Source organism: Cheilinus undulatus, linkage group 6 (genome assembly GCF_018320785.1).
Source record: "Cheilinus undulatus linkage group 6, ASM1832078v1, whole genome shotgun sequence".
Classification (NCBI taxonomy): Eukaryota; Metazoa; Chordata; class Actinopteri; order Labriformes; family Labridae; genus Cheilinus; species Cheilinus undulatus.
In genome coordinates, this window is record NC_054870.1 from 32,305,616 (window position 1) to 32,321,947 (window position 16,332).

The window sequence follows — 16,332 nt, forward strand, 5'->3', positions numbered from 1 at the left end:
GTAAACAGAGGCATCTGAACAGTTGTTTTCATACCTTTTCATGTATCTCCTGTGTGGACTGGGCATCACAGAAAGCCACAGTTGCCAGGTCTTTGAGGATGGGCATCTCTACAGTGCAGTCGCGCCCATCCAGCAGCGCCACCAGGGGGCGCGGGTGCATAGGCCCATTCATAATCTGGGGCCGAATACCTGCAGAGACAGAAAGAGAGAGAGAAAAGAGCGAGTTAATTATTTATGTCAGCACACACACATTCAAGTGAGCTGCAGAAGAGGCTCTAAAAATGTAAGAAAAATTCATCCCGGCAGCAGGAAGTGTTTACAAAGCCTGTGACTGTGAGTTCTGATTGCGTGTCACACACAAACACCTACAACTACACAAACACCTACAACTACACAAACACCTAAGGATGTGTGGCTCTCTACTTTTAAGTACCATCATCATATCCCTTACCTGGCAACACTGGTCGATACCACACTCAAAGACACACAACCATGTTATGACTGCCCCCCTTTTCCCACTGCTATCCACACTGTTACCAGGCAACAGGTCCTTTCACCCCATGAGGTCATCACCTCCATTATCCTATCATCGTACAGAAACTGGCAGGCCTTCAGTGTGTTACTGTATCTGCAAAAGTGTGTATACGCCGTTTGAAACCCTCAACAGACCCAGCTTTGTTCTGAAGAAGAGCAGTAGGTATTCATCCATCACATTCAATCACATTTATCTTTTTAATATGAGTTTTTATCTGCCTTCATCCTTGCTTCCTTATTGGGGTATGATAAGGTTGACCTTGAGGAGGAAAGTGACAAAATAGTCTGGAAACTGGAAATGTCCCAGTATTGATGAATCCTAAGAGTCTTACTTAACTGATTCATCCGACTCAGCCAGACTGTGTCAGATTTTCTCTCCTAAAATCGATGTGATGCTCTCTTTAGTTGATAAAAAACCAGCATAATGTTTAGGAAAAACTAAATTCCACAAAAAACAGAGAAAAAAAAAGGAAAGGGAGGAGAAAAGGAGAAAGTGGGGGTCCACACTCCACCACTCTCTGGCTCCCTGCTGCCTGTTGTCATGGTGATTAGAGGATTTGGGCAGGATTATGAAATATTTTATTTAGTGACATCTGCGCTGCTGGAGAGGACATCCAAGCCTGCTCGCTCAGTGTCTGTCTTAGAACTCCTCTGATGAACTCCTCTGATTTTGGGAAGCAAGGACGATGTCTGTGACCTACACATCTACAGCATGTTAACATATGCAGTTTGAATATGATCACATGCCTTCCACGGAGAAAACAAAACAAGAAAATAGAAGGGTTTAAATGCAGCACAGTTTAGTTTAACAGTGCTTCAATTCTGCAGCTTTTTCTCTGGTCTGCTGAGTAAAATTATATGAGTAAAAAAATCTAAGGTCCTATTTAATGGTACTAGTCTTCAGTTTGGTTACAAAAAGGGTGTAAATTATATTATCAATCACTTTCTTACAATGAATAAGGGGATCCTATATAAATATAACATTTTTGCAAATAGAGCAGTTTGGACAATTTCATGATAGTTTCTTTTAACCTGACAGGCCAAATAGACTATTTTACATATCCAGAGCATGGGATGTGTCTAATGGGGCTTTTCCACAATGACTTTTGGCTGAGCCAGTCCTAACCAAGCTGTGCTGATTTACTTTCCCATTACCAGTTGAGCCGCACCAAGGATGATCCTGCTCTGGAGCAGGGCCCAAGTGCGGCCACCCCACCTCCAAGTGGTGACGTTACCGTGGTTCATCATCATTTGGGGATGCCTTGCAGACATGTTCCTGCAGCAATCGCTGCACCAGACTTTGAAATACCTCGGGACAACAGCATGGGCGGCATGATATTAGTGGACAACTAGACCAAACAGTGCTAGACTCAAAATGCAGCGGATTCAGCTTTACACATGCCACCAAACAAGTAGCTCAGTTGTGGTGGAAAAGCAAACTCCCTGCTGCGCTGGGCTGCCATGCCGAGTCAAACCAAGTAGAGCCAAGCCACTCAACGTAATGGAAAAGCCCCATCACACGGTCTGTGTTTGGTTAAGTCAGAACATTTTGAAAAATCTCTGAGAATGATGATATCGATTGGTCAGATTAGCACAATCAGCTTAGACTGGAGCTTTGCAAGATTGATCTGCCTGATGACAGATATGGAATCTGGCTTGTACATCAGTTTTGCAAGGTTAAGTTTCTTTACGTGAATTTCTTTCTTTGCATGCTGTTAAAAATGTGCATTGGAGTGCTGATGTAGCTCAGTTGGAAGAGCAGTTGCCCATAGACAGAGGCTATAGTCCTCCATGCCCAGGTTGGGTGGTCTATTCCTGGTCTTGGTGCATGTCTGGTGCATGTTTCCCCCCACTCTCTCTCCTCATGTTTCCTGTCTCTCTTCACCTGTGCTGTTGAAAAAATGCTGAAAAAGGGGCACATTTTGAACATAGCTATGTACAAAATGTTCCCCTTAAAAGTGGACTCAAGCAAAAGTTTAATTTAAAATTCATGGTGCGCTGATTTTCTGATAATAAAAATCAAACATAGGATGTTATTACACAACAGAAAAGAGAAGTGCTGCTTAACTACAGAGAGGACAAAATTTTCTGAAAATCTTTTCAACAGAGCCAAAAAAGATGCTGCATTTATCTGTACATAAAGCCACTTACTATAGCTTATAACAGAGCAGTAAGGACAAAGTCAGTTGGACACAATGAGCAGATTTACACATCAATGCACACTGAATGTTGGAGTTGAGACAGCATCAGTCTTTAACAGAGATAACAGTCTGCAGTGTTCATACACTTCACTGAAACACTCACATACATCAGGACAAATTAAGTTTTCATTCCTTTTCACTCTTCTTCTCTGTTCAATGGCACACTCCCTCTTCTGCTTCTCGGTATGAGCCCTCTCCTCATAGAAGTAATCAAAAATAATAAATTAAAATACTGGATTCTAGAGAAATATCTAGTTATGCTTTGCTGTCATACAAGAGGATCAGATGTCTTTGATCACTTTAATTATACTGAAACCTCTCAAACACTTCAGTGTGTGCGGTAGTCTCTGAATCCTTCAACATCCTACCTTTTGTTAATCTCCTTTTCTGCTCTCTTGTCAAGTACTTTGAACTGCAGCTCAATTTGTCTGAAAAATTCTGTATACAAGAATTTGACAGATAAATTGATAGAAAGGTTTAACCTAATGTGAGCGTCATCACTATGCAGAGTGTATTAGAAACATGTTGCAGAGAGTAAACAGACAAAAGCCCAATCAGTGCTGCTGTATTGTTTAATTCATTTTTGTACCATTTTAAGTTTGTCCCAGTGTTAGTCCATTTGTTTACTTTTTTGCTTCTCCTGCACAATCTTTCCTAATTTATGGTTATTATCAACATGGACTGCACAACATATTGTGTTTCTTGTTCTATTCTGGTTCTTCTTTGATTATTATGGCAATAAAACAGTTTAAAAAAAGATGTGTATATACTAGAATGGCTTACAAATTGCTGATTGCATATTTGGTGTGACAAAAAATATGAACACTGAGTATAGAAAGAGTATAGTCTTACAAATAATTCACTTTCTTCAATCACTTGAAAATTACAGTGGCCCTCCTTTAAGAGGACAGCACCTGCAGTGGCCCTTAGTCAACCTTAGTATTAGACCCCTGATGTAGATTATCTCTTAGCAATCTTATCTTGATCTCATATAATTTTTTTAGCCAACAGCTGTTTATTTCCAACTACTGGTGTAATTTTAGCTGTCCTTGTTGAAATCACATATAGCCATTGTTCTCTTGGTAAACTTTGTTTTATAAAAAGTGCTCTATAAATAATAATATATTATTGTCAAATTAAGATATTTCTATGACTTGATAAGCTCTGTTTGAGAGCACAGAAAATTTTTTTCAGCCCCATCCTCTGTTCGAGGTGTAGAGTATGTGTGAAGCTTCGGCTGCTGGTGAAATACCACTGCTCCTTAGGGGCTGCACGACCTGAGAATTTTTAAAGTCCACTTTCATTTGATTAAAGTCAAGTCGACTCTGACAAGTTAACAATTAAATCATGAATGAACCTACAGGAGAAGGGAACAGTTGGTTTGACATAACCAACAATATACAGTGCTTAACAAATTCATTAGACCACCTGTCATATTTTTCTCAAAGACCATCCAGCATCATGACGTGCTTTAATGCGGACTCTTTCATTTTCAGTGAGCTCTCCACGTTTTACCATTTTGAACAGGAATGAGGGATTTCAAACTGAATTCACCCAAATTTGAACTGGCTCACTGGGCTTCTCTGAGAAGTCAGAAATTTATCAAGCATAACATTCAACCACTAAAACTAATTTTTATCTTAAGGAATGCAAGTAAATAACTAAAATTTGACATATTAATCGATAAATATTCATGTGCTTTACTATCTTTTCAGTTTTTTTTGTAAATCAGTATATTTGAAAATTCATGGATAACAATAGTAATTATATTTTAGCATTAAAAATATCATTTGGGTTAAAGAGTTTCTGCATATTGGTGTATTAACCATTGCAGAAACCAATGCTGTTAATTTAGGGCAGCTGTGGCATAAACCTTACTTTGGTTAAGGTTAGGATGGTCTAATAAATTTGTTAAGCACTGTATATTCATATTGCAAACCATAATCCATATATTCCTAACATCAGGCAGCTTACAAACACTTTTTGGTGCAAGTGAAAACAACATAAAAAACAAAACCCTGATGCACTGTCACTAGATTTCTATTGTGGCACATTATATGCCTTACCTGCCATCTTATTGGTGTCCATTTTTTCCTTTTATGTTCATTCATGCCTTTATTCAACCCATTAAGACATAAGGCCACCTTAAAAAATACCCTTTAAAAGTATTGTTTAGATCACTAAGAAAACAGACATTTATAGTTTAGCTCAATAGGTTAGCCTTGTGGAGTTAAAATTGATGGGATGTTTTGGTTTTTATCAGCATTTAAGACCAAGTTAAGTTTCTGTAACCTTGCAAAGCAGATGGATATGCCCGTTCCCGTGTTTCTCACTGCAAAATCATCTTGCAAGGCTCCCATCTGAACTGTTTGGGCCCAGTTAGAAAGTGACAGGACCAATCAGTGTCGAGGGACAGTATTTTCGGGCGCCATGGACTCGTGACATAAGCAAGCAGCAACAAGAGATCGTTGCAATAATGGTGGAAGACATTAGTGTGGATGCTTCTAAAGCACCAGCTTTATCAGAACTTGATGACATTTCTTTGTTAAAGAAGAACAAAGAACAGAACTGAGTTGTTTTCTTATCAAAAACAAAAATCTTGTACTGACATGTCTACAGTCACCATGGTTCGCAGCATTTCGCAGCTCTCTATGGAGTTTACACCTTCGGTGGCTACATCACGTGTTTTGATGTTCTGATTGGCCCATAAAGATGTGACAGACAGAACGTTTATCCAGTCACCCTCTGAGTTATTTTTCAAAGGCTCTGCCCTTTCCCCAGTCTATGACTGGTTTTCTAAGATTTGAGGTCTCTTCTATTTTTCCTTACAGGAGGAGCTTTATTGAGGAAGAACTTGGGAGGAATGACAGGACTTTGACAGCAAGGAGACAAAGCCAACCTGCAGCAAACTCGTGCCTGGTATGAAAGCTGTTATGGCAGCAACAGCTGCAAGCAGCAAAACATACTGCCAGTCTGAAACAGCGATTACTGCGTAGCAACAGCAAGGAGCGCAGTGGCTAAGTGATGTCACACTACAAGTGCAGACCAAAACATGGCAGCCTCCTGGTGAGTTTATAAGCTCAAACTTACTCAAAATGCAGATATTTAGGATATCTAGTGAGTTTTCTTATTTCAATATACATATGGGAGATACAAATATCTATCCAGCAAGATAAAGTTGTCTGATCATGGAGGGTTCCTTTCAACAATGAAAAAAATAATGGTGTCATCTGTTCAAAATGATATGAGGTATTTGGCAAGTTATCACACAGATTGTTGACATAAATCGAGAGTAAAATAGGTCCTAAGACTGAATCTTAAGGCACACCTTTAAGACCTCCAGAAAAGAAGAGGTGAATTCAACTATCTGAGCACATTACTAATCAAATAGTTGATAAACCATGATGCTGCTTGGTTTGCCATGCCGATGTGTCGAAGCACATTTATCAGTAAACTGTGGTCTACAGTGTAAAACATCATAGATAAATCAATAAAAAGGGCTACACATTAGGAATTGTAAAATACCTAATCCTGTGATGAGGGACATGCAGACTTCAAGCAAAATGGGTCATCACACAGCAGTAAAATCGACTAGTCGACCAGTCTACGCAGCCCCAACTGCTCCTATGTTGGGGGCAACCAGAGCAGTTGGCAGCAAGAAAGATGCACTCTTAAGTTATATCTTGGACTTGTAGTGTTTTTCACAATTAAGTTGACAACATATGTTAAAACCTGTGAAAACAAAGAAGATGGATGGTCCAGGACACCTTGGAGAGAAAGAACATGAAATTTTAATCAAGAAAAACCCAAAAAAGGCGAAAAGAAGACCTTAGTCTCACCTACAACTCCTGGCTAGCTTAAAAGCAAACAACAACTGCCAGTAACTGCAACAGAACACTTTCTGATCAACAGGAGACTACTAAATGTTACCTATTGAGGTAGCATGGGGCGGCACATACAAACACAGCGGCCCAGCGCTCCATCACTAGCAGCAAAACAAAGCCCTACACTTACACCAGAGCTGACAGCGTGCCCATGGAGTTTATATCTTTCCTGATGGAGATTATCCAGAGAACGGGGTGCTCGGAGACTGACAGGAGGAGGATGTGTAGCAGCACGACACCTACAGCCAGTGAGGAGGAGACAGCGACGGCACTGTGCGAGAAGCGAAAAGCGGGGCAAACGAGCCGGGCTGCAGGCTAGGCTAAGAGCGCCCCCACACAAACCTGTTATACCAAGCTTCATCTATCTATCTATCTCTCTATCTCTCTATCTATCTATCTATCTATCTATCTATCTATCTATCTATCCATCCATCCATCCATCCATCCATCCATCCATCCATCTATCTATCTATCTATCTATCTATCTATCTATCTATCTTCACTTACCCAGTGAAGCTGGCTTTTGGAGTCTAGTATCAAGCACCTAGCCATGCAGTGCTTTTGCCCTTTACAGTGTTTTTCTCAGAGATGCAAGGATTATAGAAATTGGTGCCAATATTTCAAAAACAATTTATCTGAGTGCTGATTCTAAAACTAATGTTTTTATTTGTTTTCCCTTTTTATGTGCTTTATCACTGTTGGTGGTCTCTCCTAAAACATCACTGGAACAAGTCTCACAAACTACATGTCACACATCTTTCTCAGAGACTGTCAAAGACTGCCACACATTTTCTTTCATGTTTGACCATGAAAATAAATCAACAATCAGCAACATAAAAGATAATTATTGGCTACCGACATTGATGCATGACTCATTCATTCACCTTGCCAATGGGAAATCGATGCTCAGAGGAGGAAAGAAGAAGAAAATATACTCTATTAATCCCTGAGGGGTACCTCACTCTGTTTTTCTTACATGCTACAGACACATAGGCTAGGAAAAAACACACAAGTGAACCAGGATCGTATGAGCATGTACTTGTCTAGCACCTCTCAAGCAACCAAACTATTCTGCACACCAGTCCACAGTAATCCTCTGGTTCCTAACCCAAACCTCCGCAGACTGAGCTACTGCCACCACAAACTGCATTTAACCAACAGAGGATTGACACTTTAGCGTCTTAAAAGAAAGAGTACACAAAAAGCAAACTTTGTTTTTATTCTTGATGCAGTCTCTAAGACTGATGACTACTATTTGTAAGCTACACTCACATCTCTGCTGCAACATCTTCTATCGATCTTATATCAACTATCGACCACAAAGTAGGTACCTGGAGAATGTATGCATTCACAGTTTTGACAAACTGATGTGTTATTATATCAGTTTATTTCATCATCAGAGGTGATCTCTCTGTGTTTTAATTCAGTTTACTTTGACCAAATTTAAAGGATATTTATCATCGGGTACACTTTACCAAAGGATCTAAGAATTTTCTGTCTCTATCAGACCTCGGGAAAAAGAAGGTAAGGTAAAGGTAGAGATAAACAAGAATACACACAAGTACAAGAGAAGTCTTAAGGAGGAGAGCTGATCACTCAGGGAGTTGAAAAGAGAAGAGGAGCGAAGGAGAACAGTCCACTAATGTTGGAAAGAAAACCTTGAGTGTGCTTGTATCATCACATCCCTGAAGTGGTTTCTCTTCATCTCAACTAAAAGATATTTTTCACATTTTAGACTTGGATGGGCTTTTAAAGGGCCACTCCACTGATTTCACTCTCAGAACTACTCAGCTGCTGTGAAAACTGTTGTGTAACATGTCATTTTGGCTCCGTAGCAATACAGCTCTCCAAAACTTTAAGTCTAATGATGTCACATTGATGTCATCAGCAGATAGGGACACCAAGGGAGCTAATCGAAAAGTGCATTATGGGAAATTTAGTAAGTTTATTTTGGAGCTTGACCAGAGCTTCTTGATGTTTGAAAAAAAAAACCTGATCTTTAAACGTGGTCCAATGACAAAATGCTAGCTCAGTGTTAATTATGGCAGAATGTTTTTAATTTAGTCCCAGTCTTTAGATTAAAATGTTCCCAGTTTTAGTCACACTTTAGTCATTTTCAGCCTTTACAGTTTTAAAAACAAAAACTCAAATACATTCAAGTCCAGTTTTAATCCATTACAAGGCTCTACATCTGAGTCTTTACTTTTAGGTGAAACTTTTGCAATTTTTTACTTACTCTTTGTGATGTTTATATTACATTTTATATTTTTATTTTGCTATTATATGTTTTCTATAACAGTCTATTTAAGTTAACCCCTCAATATCTTTTTATCATTTTTGGTACCCTCTTAATATTTTTTATCCTTCTTCTGTCATTTGTTTTGCACCAAATTCCTTTTATATGAACATGTACTTGGCGATAAAACTTGATCATGAACTCAACATTTATTTCCATTGCACTAATTTGTCAATTAATCAATCTTAATTTATGTAGTGCCAATTCATAACCAAAAATCTTACGACACTTTACAAAGAGGTAAAGTCTAAAATATATTACAATAATAACCAACAGTAATAAATAAACATTAATAAATAAACAATAAAAAAAGTAATAACAACAATAAAAACAACTACTTATGATGATGATGATATATTAATAACATATAACACCACGATCATGGTTATAAAAGAATTCAATTGTTACGTTTATTATAATAAATAATCATTATACTCTTATTATATTAAATCAATATAATAAATCTGAAGAAATAGAAATAATAATATAAAGGCAATAACAGTAATACATTTAAAAAATATATAGCTATAATTATAACATTAATTATAAAACATATTTCTATGATAAAAATGATTATAACAATCATACTTATTATAACAATTACTATAACTTTATTATAAAATTGTTATCATATAAATAAATAAATAAATAAATAAATATATAAAATAAATTGTAGTAGTAATAAATATAGCAATCTAAGGAATGACAATACTGTTATTATTACTATTTAATCAACAATATTTAAAAAAATCTATATATGTAAAACAGCCATAGAAATTCACTATCAAACCCATTCATTAATTTAAAATACACATAAAAATACTGAAATTTATTATGCAAAGTGGAAAATATGGATTTTGAATGTCCAACAGTCCAGCACTGAAATTTTTTTATTACCTAAGATCCATTTTTAGCTGGTCTTAGTCTAGTCTTTAACATTTTTAGTCATAGTTTTATTTAGCAGAAATAGGACTGATTTTATACCGTCTTTCTGTTTTCTGCATATTTTGCTTTATTTATTTGTGTTATTTTATGAGGTGAAAGTTTGAGATTTGGTTTATGACTGTGTTTTAAAAAGTTCTGTGTTACATTTGATTTTATTACAGCCATTAACAAAGTAATTATTGTGCAGCTCTCCTTATAAAAGCAGCACTTCATAAAAGCTTAAACTGCACATTAAAAAAGAGAAAAGAACAGAGGTGCAAAAAAGAAAAAGGTTAAAAGAAGAAATGACCTCCATCTTTCTGTTCCATTTTCTGGAGTATAAGCTGAAAGCATTCATTATTCTCACTGGGGAACTCATTGTGTGTGTATGTGTGGTGAGAGAGTGTTAGCGATAGAAGGGGGGGATGGACCGCTTTCCAAGCACACCTGTGGCTCCTCAGCTCTCCCTGCACCTCCTCATCACACTCCTGCAAAGTTCATTATCACAGCTCAGACTGAGTGAGGAAGAAACTACTTCCATCATCTCCAATTGTCACACTGAGGAAATGTAACAAACAGACACAGCCTTATGTGCACACATTTCAGCACACACTCTGAATGCAGAAAGACACTCTTGCGGTGAATACACACAGAGACGCGATGCAGCTGGTGGAAAAAAGCATCATCACTTGTAGGAAGTAGGTCAAAATGCTGTTGATTAATTATTTCCTGGTGGCTAATAGCCTTTCCCCATGCCTAATAAGGCAGAACGTGGCAGCGCATTTAACACATGATGAATCTGCAGATAATTAACACCTAACAAGACTCTTAATGAGGCTCTTAATGACTCAGATACCTGGACAGTGATTTGTAGGGGCTTGCTGGTTTTAGGAAGGACCAAAGCTTCCCACAGTCCAAGAAAAACTGAAGTGATAGTATGTTTACCGTTAGAAACTGTATGTTTGCATTTAATCTACATGGAGAGCATGTTTAAACAATAAGCAAACCAAACAGCTCATTAATAAAGAAACAAACAGGCACACTGTGGGAAGCCGTTGTTGACTGAGGCTCTGTAATGGCCTCTTCTCTCCATCCGCTCAGGGACTGACTGTCTCATCAAAGTTAATGAGTTAGGGGCTTCAGTGTCGAGTCTCACACTGTCAGAAGGACACTTCACTACATTTCCTCCTGTCACAGCTGCTGGAGCAGTAAAGGTGGGCAAATCGATCACTAAGGTATTAATAATCCTGATGAAAATCTGCGTTCAAGGCAAATTCTGCCCCACCTTGTGTCCAGGTACATGATGCCAAAGGTCATTAAAAGTTATGGCTGAATGTGCAAAACTGATGCTTATTTTCTTTCTGCAAAAGCCTGTAAAGACTGTGTACTTTCAAATGTTAAAAGAGATGTTTCTGGGATAACTTCTCTGATGAGAACATGACTATCAAGAGATTATTTAGTAAGCTGAAATGGATAAGCCCCCATAATTACTTTGTTCTTGTATGCATTATCTTGATAAATACAGGAAAATAGCCTTGAAGTTATCTCATACAAGGTGCACCTTCAGGATAATTCACATTCGTTTATAGTCTCTGGAGGGAAATTTTTCACAGACAAAAGTGCAACTTCTGCTCACAGTCAATACATTAAAAAAAAGGTCAATATAAAAAAAGAGTTTCTAATGTTGGATAAATGGTTCTTCATTGGTCAGGGTAGATTTACTCTAAGTTTTAACTAGGGGCTCAAACTATGGGCTGTCATTTTCACTTTTTCTATAAAGAAGTTATAAATCTGTGATTGTCTATCTGCCTAAAATGCAACATATTTTTTTTTCCAAGTTGGGAATCCAGAATATCACAAGCATTATTACCCTTAAAAATGCATCCAAGGCACATTAATAGCCTTTTAATGTAGCAATATTTGCATTTATCTGTTGCTGTATCCATGCATTGTTTCCCACACAGTGACAATATTTGAAAGGGCAGCTCAAGTACATTTGAAGGTACGTTTGATTGCAAAACTTTTTAGTGACGATGACATGATCGCCATTGTCTGTGTGTGTAAGAAAGCAAGGCGGAAAGAGAAGTCGGCTGTGCAGCTATTTAATTGTAATGCCCATCCTTCAATCCGTTTTCTACACCCTTTATCCCGTTCAGGGTTGCAGGGGGCTGCAACCTATCCCAGCTGTCATTTTGCGAGAGGCAAGGTACAACTTGGACTGGTCACCAGTCAATTGCAGGGCTGACAACCAGAGACAAACAGCTGGTTGAGAGACGTGCAGAAACACCTTCTCTGTAAAGACAAGCATTTAATGTGGCTCCACACTCTTGTTAATAGAGATGTTGCCCAGTTGTGATGAAACAGCTGCTACACTCCAGCTACATCCATGCTACATCCATCCAGCTAACATGGCAGTAGCCTTTGTATACATCAGCAAATCCCACCCTAAACAATCACAGACTCATGCCACGGCAGGCTGGGAGAAGAGCGAAAACGTCTTGTTGCATCATGGAAAGCTTTCAAAGTTGTTTTTTTGCTCTTTATTTCATACAGCAAAGTGGTCCAGTTCTGATAAAACTGTTTCGCTACATCCAAGCTAATCGCCACACAGGGGGCGCTGTTGCCATTGGCAATCTGTACAACTAAAACCTGCCCCTAGCTTGTTCTTGTTCTCCTCAATTGATGCTGCCTGGTCTAAAACCATTTTTCAATTCCTTAAAAATGTTGTGGAATGGAGCTTTTCAAAATGGATTTGCCTGAAGACAGACTGGCAAATGAATCTGCTTTGCAAGGCTGTATTGATAAGCTAGATGAATGATTTTCTGTTTTTTGAATAATACAGAATTTGGAATCTTTTCTTGTGATTACTTGACAAGATGTGAAGTGCATTTTGTGAATGAAATTTTATGGTTCCCTTATGTGCATCTTTTCCAGCTAATTTACCCAAGATATGAGGTGCAGTTCAGTCAGGAAGGCTCCCTGTGCTAGTCAAGCAGCATGCTTTGACTTTCCAGGGAGCGTATGGCTAGAAACTCCCATATGGGTGGATATGTTAACGGCAATGTGTGCTGAATATAATTAAATTAGTTCAAAAGCAATTAATACATAGTAGCATGAATCTCAATATGAGGGTGCAACAAGCTGTATGCTATAAAGGAAGAGGCTGGGATGGAGGAGGTTAAGCTTTGCCAGCAGCAGCAGTGTGGTGCATCAGTATTAATGCAAGCAGGGATTAGTGAGAAGTGAGTCATATTCTGTGTTAAGAGAAAGAGCTGTGATTGGCTGTTGGAGGTGATATTTGGGATCAGCTGATCTTGACTGACTACCATGTCCTGCATGAACTAATGCTGAGCTTAATTTAATCAAATAATGATTTTGTAAAAGACTTTAAAGTATTCAATCTTTTATTCTAAGAAAACAAATTAATACCCCCATGACAGTCTTAATTAATTACGCTGGTTTTATTTTATCGAGTGGTTTAGGAGCCAAAAAGATGGCTCATAGGGCCGACCATTCATTGAGATTTGGAAATTTTACTTAACTTCAAATGTCTGCCATACATAACCCTAATTCATATATCATATTCTATCACATCAGACCCTTTCTTAATACATTATATCATATCTTACCCTATCTATATGTATTGTTGTATCCTATCCTATCTAGTTGTATTTTACTGCATCGTATCATGATATGGAGATCTGTTTTTCTTAACTTTCCTGCTCTCTTGTCTTTTTTCTCTTTTTAGGTCTGGCTCCCGTCTCCCCAACCCTCTTCTACCCCCCTCCTTGCTGGTTCAGCACCAGCACGGAGACTTTGGCACCAGCTTGCCAGCCACCCCGCCCAGCACGCAGACCCATCAAAGCCAGAGTTCTCCCTATCCAAACACAGAGACCCACCCAGCACCAGACAGAACAACCAGACTCACTTTTAAAGCACCACAGAGCCATTTTTAAGAGCCCTTTGCTGTTACGTAAACCTCCGTGAGCAGGAGGAACAACATGACTAAAGATGGTTTACATTAGGCACTATAATGCTTTGGCTGCTAGTTTTTGGGATTAAAAAAATGCAAATTGCATGTGTCAATTTCCTGTTATTGTACCCTGAATATTTATCAAAGCACAGCTGCCAGCATTGTCTGTAAGCCAGAAAATAAAAAGGAACAAAGACTAACAGAAAAACAAAATCTGATCTGCATTCAGTGTGACAACATGTTGTATGAACCAGCAAAGTTCATGTGTTGTTACATCCCTAAGGAAAACTTGAAGGGACAAAGGTTTGATATCATCCTTTAGCCAATGCTAATCACCTACTTGATCAGTCTACAGGAAGTATGAAAGCTTTTGGCAGAGCTGCCAGGAGCGTACTTTCAACCACAAATGGATTACAGATGTTTTTAACTAAAAAGGACTTTCTGGATTCTTACAACAAAAATAGAAGTAATCTTTTAAAACATAAGAAGAAAATAACAAAAAAGAAGCTCGAAGAAAGCGTCTCTCCTTGGTGAATACGATCTGGTGTATAATTCTCTCATTTGGAAGCGGCAATCTTGGAAAAGCAGCCCAGAAAAATCTGATGCCAGATGCTGTGAGTCAGAGTTTTCAGAAAGAGAAGGATCCTTTCCTAAATAGAGCACAAACAATCAATAATAAAAATGAACCTTAGCTCAAATCTGTGGCTTTGGAGACTGATCTCTAAACTGGCATTTAACAACACCACACTACACTGGTTATCATCACTGCTCAGGCTCTACTTTCTGACAGGTTGTGTTTCTGGTTTTGTGGTTTCATGAATCTCTGATGTGCCTCTCCTTCAGATTTACTAGTGGCCTGTTTGTGAGGCTGTTTCAAGTAAATTGTCCACTTGGGAACTACATTAACTCACCTGCACTATTGTGATTTCCTGAATAATTACACTGTGTTCCCTGCCATCTCGAATCTCTGTTAATAGCCTTCTGAGACACTTTAGTATCCTCACCTCACAGAGGAGTGTCACACTTTACAGACTCCTTTATATCCTCATGTCTTTGTCAACAGACTCTAAATTTCAGGTGACTTCTTTCTGCAAAACCCTCACCACCCACTGGCTCATTCTTTTCTCTCTGCTCATTTCCCGAGGTGATGAAACACTCCTCAATAACTCAAACTGGTGTGATACATGCCGTGGACGCTCCCACGCCGGTCCCTGCATCAGTGGAACAATAAAAAACTGCAAAAATAAAAGGAAGTGAGGACGATTTTCCATGGCATGATGATGTCAGGGCCGCAGTGGCGGTCGGTCGCTGAGTTCACAGAGACGGTTGACAGGGAGCCAAAACGGGCTCAACGGGGGCTTAGGACCAACAGCTGGTTCTTGTTACCTAGCAACTCCCAAGCTAGGGGGGCTCAAAGATGGGATAGCCCCCCAATGAAAGGAGGAGGTGATATTTCTTAGGCAAGTAGAAAAGAAGAGCTGTATTTCATCCAATCTTGCACTCAAAAGGCACTGTACCAAAGGGCCACTTAAACAAGGAATGCTAACATGGAGTTTGAGTTCATGCTTCTCAGTAAGGCTGAGCAATTAATCCAAATTCAGATTGAATTACAATATGTCAAATTGCAATTTTCACATTGCAGAAGCCATTTTAATATATTTTTTGCAGCAGAGATGTTATGCCCAATCAAAACGAGAATGACAAAAACAACAATCCATATCACATTTGGAATATGAGTCAAAATAATTGCAATTAAAGTTTTCTCTATCTAATTCTGTGTTGGTTATGGAATGATTTATTGCTTGTGTTTCTAGAAAAAGAAACAAGATGAAAAGCATTAAAAATAATCCCACAGTAAATCGCAGTTACATTATTTTACCAGATTGTTCAGCCCTTTTTTTTCAGCAGCATTTTCCAAGAACCAGAAACAGGCTCAGCTGCAGACATACATCCAATGACAGAATTTGGCCGCACTTAGCTTCACACACCCACAGATGATAGCCTGTAATGGTCAGCGATTAGAGATGTCACCGTTGACTAAAATGTTCAAGGGCATCCAAAGCTGATGCTCCCTTATTCTCTCTGCATGTCCTCCCGCATGCTACCTATAAAGTAAAGCTACGTAACACTCTTCATATGTTAACAAGAAATAGGCGCCGCATTTCTGGGAGTGTCTACTTTCTCAAGTGTGTTTACAATCCCCTGGAATCTGCAGAAAAAGAAGGGGAGGTGTAATCTTTTCTTTGGCAGGCTCGCCTTCTCCAGCCCCCCCGCCGGACCCTATCAGCGCCCAGCTACACTGCTGCCACCCCGGCCTGTCTCTTGTTCCACAATGTGGATGCACAAAGACCTTGTTTGTCCTCCTACTCCGCCTTCCCTGCTCCAAAACTTATCACTACCCAAATGCCCAGCCAAAAAGGGGTAAGGGAGGGTGTGGGTAAGATAAAAGGTGGAGCTTAAGGAGAGGGGAAGGAAGAAATGACATGTTTAAGTGCAAAAGAAAGAGAAGATTGAGAGTGG

General features: G+C 38.9%; 1 protein-coding gene across 1 annotated transcript in view; it reads right to left on the reverse strand.

The window, feature by feature from the left end:
• Positions 1 to 16,332, reverse strand: part of LOC121510948 (YLP motif-containing protein 1-like) — a 56,516-nt gene that overhangs the window by 18,949 nt on the left and 21,235 nt on the right. The window contains exon 2 of the mRNA XM_041789356.1: positions 35 to 189. Within this exon, the coding sequence (XP_041645290.1) occupies positions 35 to 189 (155 nt within the window). The remainder of the gene's footprint in view (positions 1 to 34; positions 190 to 16,332) is intronic.